The sequence below is a fragment of the Gigantopelta aegis genome, unplaced genomic scaffold (assembly GCF_016097555.1).
Source record: "Gigantopelta aegis isolate Gae_Host unplaced genomic scaffold, Gae_host_genome ctg3995_pilon_pilon:::debris, whole genome shotgun sequence".
Lineage (NCBI taxonomy): Eukaryota > Metazoa > Mollusca > Gastropoda > Neomphalida > Peltospiridae > Gigantopelta > Gigantopelta aegis.
This window is the reverse complement of record NW_024533619.1, coordinates 36,686-48,803: the sequence shown is the minus strand read 5'-3', so window position 1 is coordinate 48,803 and position 12,118 is coordinate 36,686. Positions and strand designations below refer to the sequence as shown.

The 12,118-nt window shown below is 37.0% G+C and overlaps 1 protein-coding gene across 1 annotated transcript in view; it reads right to left on the bottom strand.

The window, feature by feature from the left end:
* LOC121392512 (hemicentin-1-like) overlaps positions 1-12,118 on the bottom strand; it is a 61,974-nt gene that overhangs the window by 17,451 nt on the left and 32,405 nt on the right. The window contains exons 4-6 of the mRNA XM_041523698.1: positions 8,612-8,872; positions 8,067-8,345; positions 4,773-5,075 (exon numbers count right to left, since the gene is read on the bottom strand). Coding sequence (XP_041379632.1) covers positions 4,773-5,075; positions 8,067-8,345; positions 8,612-8,872 — 843 coding nt within the window. The remainder of the gene's footprint in view (positions 1-4,772; positions 5,076-8,066; positions 8,346-8,611; positions 8,873-12,118) is intronic.

Genomic DNA, 12,118 nt, shown 5'->3' with positions numbered 1-12,118 from the left:
CGTCCCATAGATGTTCAATGGGGTTGAAATCTGGCGATCTTGATTGCCATGGCAGCACATTAATGTTCTCATTCTGTACATTCGTGCACCAGCGAACCTGTAAATATCGATGTTGATGTCACAGGACAGGGCCAACATATGCTCTCCTAGCCCGTAAACCAGCTTCTCGAAGTCCGTTCCAAATGGTTTGTGCAGACACCTTTCTCAAACCAGGTATGCATCCAGCAGTGTTCATTGCTATGGCAGTTCGGTGATGCAAGTGCAGAACCCGGATGTAGCGATCTTGTCCTACAGTTGTTATGCGAGGTCTTCCATTTCTGGGCCAGTCTTCAGCTGATTGAAACTGATGGTACCTGTCCCAGCGACGTGAAATGGTGCTCTGATGGATGTTCATGTGGCCTATTGCAATGTTTCGATTTGGCAGGATTAGTCTTGGCATCTTTTAACGTGTCTACGTCAAAATGGAAATGAGGCACCATAGCGGGCATTGCAGCTTTAAATACCCATCACTACCCCAACCTTTTATCCGAGTTTCACGTTCATTCGTCAAAATCTGACCATTTCATACCGATTTCCTGCAATTGTCGCACAACGTGCATTAAATTTGTTTTAGGGTGCATTTGGGCATGCTTTCCCATTCCGGGAACATTAACAAACATGGTCATTCAGCAACATTGTACAAAAAACTATATTTTGTAAAATCAAACACTTTTCTTCTTTTCCTATCAACTATGTGTTTCTTTTTTGACAGAGTATATTTTAAATTAGTTCTTACTGGGCACTCAAACTTTATATGTAGGTCAGATTTGCGATATTCGAGACTAGTACTTTAGTCAAAGTACTTTATAGTCAAAGTATAATACTTATCCACCTTCTTAAGTCAGTTATCATAACCAAGTGGTATTCAATATACTACTTACTAATGCATCACATATAAACTGTTACTTAAATACCAGTCTTGGTGGTGTGGTTAAGCCATCAGACAAGGTTGGTTCACAGCCCTGTACCGGCTCCCACCCAGAGTGAGTTTTAAAGACTCAATGGATAGGTGTAAGACCACTACACCCTATTCTCTCTCACTAACCACTAACCAACTAACCCACTGTCTTGGATATCTGCATGAGGTGTGTGCCCAGGAGAGTGTGCTTGAACCATAATTGGATATAAGCATGAAAATAATTTGAAATGAAATGAAAAATAAATGATACTTAAATTTAAGACAGTGTACCGCCAAGAGGTTTGCCAACTTTAAGTAATTAGTGTATTCCTAATAAAAATCAGTTCATTTTGTTAAAGTTAGCGAAGGGAAATTCCTGTGTTAATGTTGGTAGCCGAGGAAACCAACAGAATTGAAATACAGATTTGAACACACACACACCCAACGCACTTTTTATTAAAAGCTTTTTAGGTCTCCTAATTAAAAATAATTTAATATGACAATATCAGCTAGTGCATTGTTTTCAAAAACATAAAATAATAGTAATAATATACATTTCAAACTTAATACATGTATATTAACAAGACAACCATGGGCCTAAATTAACTATACATGTACCTCTAACTAGTGAACCATAGTAATACTGATTTATCATAGATGGTCATTTGGTGACTGATAATTTGACATTAAAATAGCAAATGAACAAACTGAGGATGTGCATAAGTATGTATTGTAATCAGAACCAATAAATGATCCATTTTTATCACAGAATATGCCTTTAAATTTGGTGAATTCCAATTTCGCCTGTATAATAAATGCAGCTACATTGGATTTCAAAGTGGCCCGAAAAATAACAATGTCGAAACCTACCTGGAAAAACTGGAGAACCTGAAATTGTGAAAAGTTGATGGACGATATGACATAGCATTTAAGCTCTGAAAGCCATTCGGGCCAGGTGATTCCTGTCAGTGGGCCCATTAACTATTTCACATTCCTGCCAGTGTTCCACAACTTATGTAACAAAGGCTGTGGTATGTACTATCCTGTCTGCGGGACGGTGCATATAAAAGAACCCTTGCTGCCAATAGAAAAGAGTAGCCCATGAAGTGACGACAGTTTCTCTCAATACCAAATTAGTCCATAACCATATATCAGACACCATATAAATGTAAATAAAATGTGTTGAGTGCAATGTTAAATAAAACATTTCCTTCCTTTTGGCCAGGTGAGCTAATAATGTTCACAAAAGAACCAGTAAAAGGAAAGGAGAAAAACCCAAAACTAATAATTGTTAGCAATTTCTTTTTTTAACTTAAATATTCCAACATTGTTGACAAGAAAGATGATAATTATAATAATAAAGATTCTGCAAAATAAAACAAAATTTTATTTTAAATGTTTTGTCAGTCAGTTTAATACATGTTTATTTTACAGTAAATCTATGGTCATTTAATATGATTCTGCTGTTTAATACTAAATTGAGATTAATTAAGTTTAAATTATAAGTTAAAAATAATTTGCTGCTGCTTAACATCAATTTACTTTGAAAGGAATAACGAGTGATATGCTGTAAAACTGATATCCACACTTACACGAGAGATCTATAACAAGTGCACAATTTAAGTCTGCATTGAAAGTACTGCAAGATTTATAGGATATTAAACGAGCTTCCATTTCGTATCATGTTTATGTCCCGAATGAAATCATTTTCAATCGTCACAAGCTTTAACGAGTAAACATGATACGAAATGGTAGCGAGTTTAATATCCTATTTATTACCTATAATCGATCGTAATTTATATCATTCATCTCGTTTCGTCGACGTTCCTGTAAGGTACGTTGTAGTGCACCAATTGATGACGTCATCATGTGACGTCAAAAGTGTTATGTCCCACTTGGCATTCTAGTGGGACGTAGCACTTTGATATGTACTAAAATATTTTTAATCATATGGGTAATAATATCTTAATCTAGTTTTGTCATACATTTTTATTTGAATTATAGCATTTAATTAAAGAAATAAAATAAAATAATGGGTTTGGGGAGGTTGGAACGGTTGAGGTAAACAGACGTAATGGCAAGTCCTAAATTCACAAGTACTAAATTCACATTAATATTTTAATACTAAACAGAATTTTTTAACCTCATAAAAATTTGGCTTTCTCCTGTGTTTGCACATAATGAAAACTGTATATCAGACATAGGGCGATTTACATAACAAAAGTAATCGATTACGATTACTTAAGAATTACGATTACAAGGAAAATGAAAGTAATCGACTATTTTTGAGGTGATGTTACCAACATGAAATTGTTCACATAAGATTATTTATTACATCATATCAAAAACATATCAAAAATGTATAAACGCATGTACATTGTATGACAATAACACCAGATATTTTTGAAATGTCTGACTGTTTAAGCAAAATGTGCATTGTTCTTAATACACATGAACTGTTCGAATGCATGGTCTCCAAGCCTGCAGTGATTTGGGCAGAACATTTGATTTACTAGCCATTTTTTCACAATAAAGTTCGACACTTCATGAACGTGCAGTTATATACTGCAGATATCAGCAAGAGCAAATAATACAAGTTCAATGAATCCAGGTGGTTGATAGCAAAACCAACCGGATAATTGCAAGTATGTGAATGTGTGGCTTCATCCCTTTAGGTTTCATTTAATCATGGAGAGCTCCAATGTTTCCAAGTCAAATTATAGTTCTACTATTATAATAGAAAACAATGGGAAGTCAGCTCTATTGTCTACACTGATTCTCAGTGCTGCACCCAACTACTAGCACTGTTACTTGAGTTGTTACCAAGCATATCAAAGAGGTTTGGTTAATAAGCATGTTTTCATAAGCTTATGTACGTTACATTCAATTTACTTATTCATTTCCTTCTTCATTTCCTTTGAAGTTTTATAGCTTACCAGGTGTACATAGCATATGGTACATAATATAACCATTTACAGACATAATGGAAGGTGTTGGTATAAAACAGTTAAGGAGAATATGATAATATGTGTACAGAACTCTATTTAAAACTAAGTAACCATAGATTCACGCCTTCTTGTTATTTTGTATAAATATTTTCCTAACTGACATACTTTGTTTACATTGGTAGTAGGTAATAACTTTATTACTTTAAAAATACATGTATACTGGAGGATGCTATAATAATGATTAATATATAATCATAAAAAAAAGTGCAAGTTCATAGTTTGAAACTTTAATCCTAGTGTAGTAATCATGGAAGTAATCATAAATTACGATTACATTAACAATGTAATCGATTACGATTACCATTACATGAAAATATGTAATCGACTGTAATCAATTACGATTACTGATTACGATTACCCCATGTCTGCTGTATACACTAGGCATGACCCTTGCAGGTTGACATCCACCAGCCCCTGTTCAAAGCAATTTTTTTAAATTATAACCTCAACACACACCCTAAAAACTTCACTCGCTACAATCTAGACACCCATCCCCTGCACAATTTCCTGTATCGGTTTTTGACATGTGAAAATCAACATGAAATATAACTCAAGACTCTATCAATGACATATGAGAAACTTTAGGCATGTTTAGATTTATGGATCATACTAAGAAATGCATGATACGTAAGGCATTTTATGAATACCAACTTACGTATGACTAGTTTAGTATGATACTTAGGGTTCAAGTATACTTAAGTTAGGAATGTTTATGAATACAGAACCAGGCATACATTATGGAATGACAGTAACATTCAATGTCAGTATCTAGCTTGACAATCAATCTAATGATGCTCTACAACTAGCACATACACATCTACTCATACCTGCTACATCAAGTGTCAGGTTCTTCACAAGATCTGTGTTTTTAGCTCCATTTGACACCACAACCTGATAGGTTCCAATATCTCCCTGCTGAACATTTGTCAGTGTCAGTTTCCCAACAGTAGATACATCAGTCATAGCAGAACTTCCAGGCCCAAGACTATTTTTGTTTCCATCAGTCAGATTATACCAGGTGAATGTCGGTGATGGATTGGCAATCACTGATATCTTCAGAGTTATATTATCACCTACTGCTGCTGCAAACTCTTTCTGCAATGGAACTCGATGGTCTAACCTTGGTGAACCTGAAATATATTGATTGCTTAAACTAATTACAAAACACCATCGTTTATACATAGTTTAGGGCCCCGTCACACTAAAGATCCATTAGATAAAGTTGACTGTAGTGAGTGAGTTTTATGTCTGGAACACTTAGGTTTTACAACTATTCCACAAAGAAATCTGACTAGACACGCAGTCATAACTACCCTTCTATTGATTAAAATCTGCTGTATGTAGAATGTATATAATGCTAGTTATTTGCAACATTTTGGACTTAATCATTGACCAACTTCATGATTTTGTTTCTCCGTGGATCAAGGAATTAAACTTCCCACCACATTTAGTTTGAAATGATCTAGCAGTTGCTAAGAAATTACAGTTTAAATGCATTCATTCTTTATATAACTCTAGTAAACGCCAACCCTCCTCAGGCACAAACAGGGGACCCAACATTAATGAAATTCACAACTTTGATTCATTATCTAATGACTTTTACATATAAGAAGATTATTCAATTACATGTATAAATGGCATTTCTGGAAGTAGAGATCAGGTTTTATGATGAATCAAAATGTAACTACTGAACAGGTTTCACACTCTACCGAATATGCACACAGTTCTACCATTCCAGTTAACAGTGTGTTCTGTCCAGTGGATATTCATGTGCCATCCAAAACAAAAGAAAATATTTGGAATGGGGAGTATGTTAATTTATCAATACTACTTAAATCATCTAACGGTTTTCCTTCTGATCAGGGAAAGTCAGGTCAGTTAGTCGTTAGGGTCAGATAAGTATAGAAAAAGCATCAAGCAGCTCAATTTCAAATATACACGGCTGGACGTCCACATTTTTGGTGTACATGTCACTTTATTTAGAGAGGCACCCAGGAAAAGCCATAGAGCTAATTAAATATATGCATGATGTACGTTTGGCTGCTGACAGATCAAGTCACTTAGGATGGGTCCAATATAATGAACAATACAGGCTCAGAAAAGCTATGAACCCAGTTTCGTCATGGGAACAGACAGACAATGAGTTATGGATTCTTTATGTTTCCACATATAGAGAGCAGAACTCTCAGTTTACGTTTTCTGGTCCTTCCAGTTCAGGTACATCTCAGTTAGGTGATATAACCAGGTCTGCTAGTGGTATTCAGATTAGTTCTGGGGGAAAACATTTTTGTGGTGAAAATATTTAGTCAAAACCATGTTGGGCTTTTAACAAGGGAATATGTATCTTCTACCCAAAGTGCAAGTTTGCACACATATGCGACACCTGTGGATACCCGCATCCCAGTTATGGTAACTGCACCAAGCATGCCAGGTAGTCTGTTAAAAGCACCACAAGGTGCTCTCTTGGTTGTTCACCTATAAAGATTTGTGCTCTTGAGTGTAAGTTAGCAAATTACCCCCTTTTTAGCAGAAAAACAGGAACTGATTAATGGTTTTCAGTTTGGATTTTTTCTACATAATAGTGGCCCAAGATTTTCTAGGCCCAGGGATACTTCAAAACAAAATTACTAAAGAGTTGCTAGCTGGGCGGATATATATCTAGTCCATTACAAGTTTCTCCTTTGGGTTTGGCTCCAAAGAAAGATGGGGACTTTAGGCTAATTCATCACTTGTCTTATCCCTTGGGTGGTTCTATTAATTCTTTTATTGACAACAGTTATTGTTCAGTTACCTATTCTACCATCAATCAAGCAGTACATTAGGTCCAGGCACATCGCTCGCAAAATCAGACATAAAATCTGCATTTAGACTTCTTCCTATTTGGCCAGGGGACTTTTAGACCTATCATGATGTTACAATCATGATGGATCCACTTTGGGTTGATAATGAAAAGACAGAGTTTTATACTGATAGTACAGGTAGCGCATCTGGTGGTTTTGGCATTTATTACGGCTGGTCCTGGGCTTTTTGGCAGTCTGAAACTTTGCGTGATATTACATTTTTATAATTTTTTCTAGTTTTTAATTCCTCGTCATACGGCCATAAAAGCACCTTATGCATTCCAAGACCGAGCCAGGTAAAACATTCTAGATGTTTGATTGTGTGGGTTCCGTGACAACATAATGATTATAATTTAATTACAACAGTTTCTAATAAAACTAAAACAAGTTCTGTTTCCTTCCTTTGTGTTGTTATTATTGTTTGTATGATATGACATTTGTTTTAAAGTGCAATTCAATTTGGTCGCGGGCCATTCAAGGGCCATTCAAGAGTTATACGGGTGAGTCGAAGTGTTGCTGTGAGTGGCGCAATTGGCCAGTCAAAACAAAATCCCAAGTGCATACCCTGTACAAGTGGTGTATATATTACTGCTAGTAGTAAACTGTTTAGAAATGGAACAGGAATGAAGAAACAATTTATTTAATGAAGCAACAACACATTTAATTACGAACATGTGACTAAGGACAACAGAGATAACGATAGACAAAGCCTACTGCCGCTATTCCATGGGCTACTTCTTTTAATTAGCACTAAAAAAATGTATATGCACCACTTCGCATATAGTACATTAGTTTAGCCTTTGTTTACCAGTTGAAGAGCACTGGCTGCAAAGAGAAATTGTATTAGGCGGACGCTTTACGACATGGCCATTTCTGTTCGGACATGGACGAAAATGACCAGAAAATACGAGACAAAAGTAGGATCGGCGCTCCATTATATTCCTCAGATTATTTCTTTCTATGTAGCGTTTCCCAGTTACTAGAATTATGAGCAAATTGCCTAAGTAATGGGTAATGGCATCAACAGAAACATGTGTTATGACATGACTATAATATTACAATATAATAAATATACTATAAACGAAATAATTAAAGTACTACACAGTATCAAATGACTATTGTATGAAGTGCAAGTTATTTGGTATGAAATAAGTACAGTGTGCTATGAGTAATTTGACTAAAAAGCAAACACATTTTATTTTTAACCTGTTACAACTTAGTGAGTAACATTTGGTCAATAATTTTCACATTAATCATTAATGATACTAATGTGTAACTCACATCTAACAACAAGCTGCACACTTTCACTGACAGCTGACTTGATGTTGTTTCCCGCTTCACACGTGTAGTGTCCTGTATCCAGACATCCAGCCTCCTTCCACGTGTACTCAGTCTGTTTAGAGTTTGTCACTTCATGCAGAGTCTGTGAGTTGTTCAAAAGTTTGATGTGAGATCCTGGATTACTGTCAACATCACATCTCAGAGTCACAGCAGTCAGCTCATCAACTGTAACACTTGTAGACTGAGAGTTCAAGGTCAGAGAAGTGATTGAAGATCGATCTGTAAGTATAAAATATTTGTTTTACAAAATGTCCAGTATAGCATCCCCTCGGGAGTAGCTGTCCTCCTATAAATGAGACAATAGATATTCAAATATATTAATAATTAACAATATTATGAAACATAGATGTAACCGCATGATGTTCGGGTGCGAACCCCTCTCATGAACCCCTATGCAAATCGAAAATTGTATTTAACTTTAAACAAAAAAACTATATACATGAAGAATTAATGTTCTAACAATTAAACCAAATACTTTCACTTACACTGCACATCCAGAGAAATGATCTTGTCTAATGATTTCGGTATGTTTGTGTTCCTAGCAGTACATGTGTAGTCACCAGCTGCTGATCTATGTATGTTATTTAATGACAGCACAGAACTGTTTGATTTTATCTCAGATTTAAAATTCCACGTGAAAGAGCAGGATGGAGAACAGTTAGTCGCTGCACATGACACAGATACATTGTCACCTTCCTTCACTGTCAGTGGAGAAGTGGTGTTCATTTGGACACTGTCTGGTCCATCTACAAAATAAACGTAAAGTAAAAATCAATTTAATAACTTTGTTGATGTAAAAGCATATGCACAGGGTCATACATGTTTGCGTGTGGGGGGGGGGGGGGAGAGAGTATCTAGTCTAGGTACGGCCTCATACAATATATATGTACTTTGTTCACAAATTTTGATGCGTTTTTGCGCACAGCAAGGTTGCAGCCGGTGAGCGAGGTTGTGTCTGTATAAGCTCAATCTTATACATAAGTAATTAAGTTCAACCTTATTTGTTTAACTAATTAAATATTAATTACAAGCCTGAAGCTGAAGAAGAATGAAAAGTGTAAGTCTGTTGTGACTTTTTGTGTCTGTGAAAGTAGCTACCGGGGTTACTATAATCCATTCTAACCACGTGCTATAACTGGGTCTCGGTATTGCCAGATACTTGGGTCCCAGTCTCACATGCGGAGTAAAGCCGTTTATGTTTAACCCTGTCGATGTAGCCTTTGCAAAGATGTCCCGTAATCTTGAGAGCATTGCAAGCCAAATTGCAAATGAAATGTCTAGCCGGTCGTTGTCAATATCACACATGTCTGAACTGCCAAGTCTAGGGCCGGAGTAATTAGCGTGGTACTCTACAGCCGATATACGATATACGTATGGCCCACACTCCTTCAAAACGTGCCAGGCGCGATACCACACTCCCTGGGGCGGTTTCTCTCTGTGCATTGAAAAATATATGGCAGAGCAATCACCCCTCACTGGGGAGTTTCTAGTAACTAAAACTCAAGCCCCACCCCCAGCAGCTAAGAGAACAAAAGCCAAAAGGGGGTGGGTAGATCTACCGTCTACTAAAGTCAATACTAGTCTACCCACTAGACTAAATACCTCTGGTGTGGAGGTGGACCAGTTTCCGCCTCTTGAATCTAGGGTAGATAACCCCCAGGGGCGGTCAGGGGGACCATCATCCCCATTTTACAGACAGGTGAAACCAACTAGGGAAGGGGGGGGACAGTCTCAAGTGAGGCCTCCCCCCGCCCCTCAGACAAACCCAACCCCTTACACAATGGTAATAAGGGGGGGTAGTACTTAACAGGACGAAGCTGCCTCCCCCCCACCTCTCCCCCACCACCTCTCCCCCACCTCTCTACGTAGAGTGGTGAAAACTGATCCGAGGGGAGCTAATGGGGCAGCCCTGTTTTCCTCAGTCAGAACAGATAATCCGAATATCCCCATTTCAAATGTGACAGTATGGGGTAACGGATATCTGGATGTCCTCCTGGCCGGTCCCACAGGGGAGGAAACCATAATGGCGAAGGGGATGGAACACTGTCTATACCTATACCAACCGAAACAAATTAAATGTGCCAAATGCCAAAGGTGGGGTCACACATACAAAAAGTGTCGATCGACTAGGTGCAATGCTAGCCACCCACGGCAGTCCCCAGACAGTCCTTGAACAAGACCCATCTCATGCGTGAACTGTAGGGGGGCCCATTGCACCCACAACAAAAGGTGCCCTGATTATAAGAGGGCGGTGCACATCATGACGGACCCCCCCCCCCCCCCCCAACAGGCCGATCGAATGGTGGAGCTGGTGTCACCAACCAACCTCTCACTCTGGCAGCTGGTGCAAAAGTAACTAATAAGACTGAGTCTAATAGCGCTAATCTTAACAGGCCTCAGGGACCAATAAACTTAATTTAGATCATCTTATAACAGCTCTCGATTTGGTTAGGATCCTACATGGCATTTTTTTTTACCTGAGCTTAAAAAGGTCCCATCTTCTAAATTTAATTTTGATGACATCGTCACAGCCCCTAGAGATGCCTGTGAGGTCCTAAACCAACATCTAGTCATCAAGGTCGACCCAAACACCATTGAGGCAAGTAGTGTCTCATGGTATAAAGCTAAGAACTTGATCTTAGTGGAGTCACGAGCCAATGATAGTGTGGATTAACTTTATATTACTGGTTTCCCTAACTAGTTTTTTGTCTCATGTCTCATCATGCAGATAGGCCCTTTAAAGTTTAATATTAATAATAGTACTACTAACTTAACTAATAGTAATTGTAATAATGTAAAAGGTTTGGCTATTCTCCAATGGAATGTCCGTGGCCTTCACACCAATGGCCCTGAGCTTAAGAAATATATAGATTTAAATAAAAATATAGATGTTATTGCTATTCCAGTCCTTGATTCAACATTTTACAGTTAAAGATAAAAAGAATAAATTGTTTACAGAATTCAAAATTCCTGGTTATACTGGACTCTTCGAATAACAGCAATATCTCAACTGGGGGGATAGCTACCTTTAGCAGAAATGGAATCCCCAACTCTCAAATTACTGCAGTAAAGAGCCATCCTGGGATAGAGGTGTTGGGGGTAACCTTACATACTAAATCAAATATCAATATTTTTATTATTATGTACACTCAAGGATATCAGGTAAAACCTTAACTACTGATGATTTTTTGAAACCAATTGGTAACTATAATAGAAACTTAATTGTGATTGGTGATTTTAATTGTAAGAATGTTCTTTGGGGCTCTACGGTTACCAATTTGCAAGGCCGTATAATTGAAAATTTTATGGACAATTTAAATATGGCCTGCTTAAATGATGGTAGTTATACTTTTCTTTCAGATACCCACCTTACCTGATCCTGTCTGGATGTCTCTTTTGCATCTAATAATATGGCCCAAAGTGGGGGGTTCTTGATGATCTTGGTAGTGACCACCTTCCTATCAAAATTACACATAATATTTTGGAAAGTTGGAATGATAAGATTAAAACTAAATGTAAATGGAATATGGATTAAGCTAATTAGCCCAAGTTTAGACATGTGTGGCTTGTTGCATCATAGGCACATTAAAAATTAAGATATTGATATATTTAATAGTAATTTGGTTAAAGCTATAATTGACATAGCCACTAAGACTATTCCAGTATTTTTAAAAATCAATAAACGATCCTCAGTACCATGGTGGAATGAGGAACTTACTAAATTAAAAATTAATTGTAATAAATGTAGGAAATTATTAAAAAAGGACAGGACAGTTGAAAATATTCAAAAATTTAAAGACCGCAAATATGAAACTGAAATTTAGTATTTTAAAAGCTAGAAACGCCTCATGGCATCAGTTTTGTGGTTCACTCAACCATGATTCTAATATCAAAGAGGTAATGGTCTAGGATTAAAAGGATTCAGACTATCCAAACCTGGTAATATTTTTAAAAATAGTAAAATATATCTCACAGATCAACAGAAGGCTAAT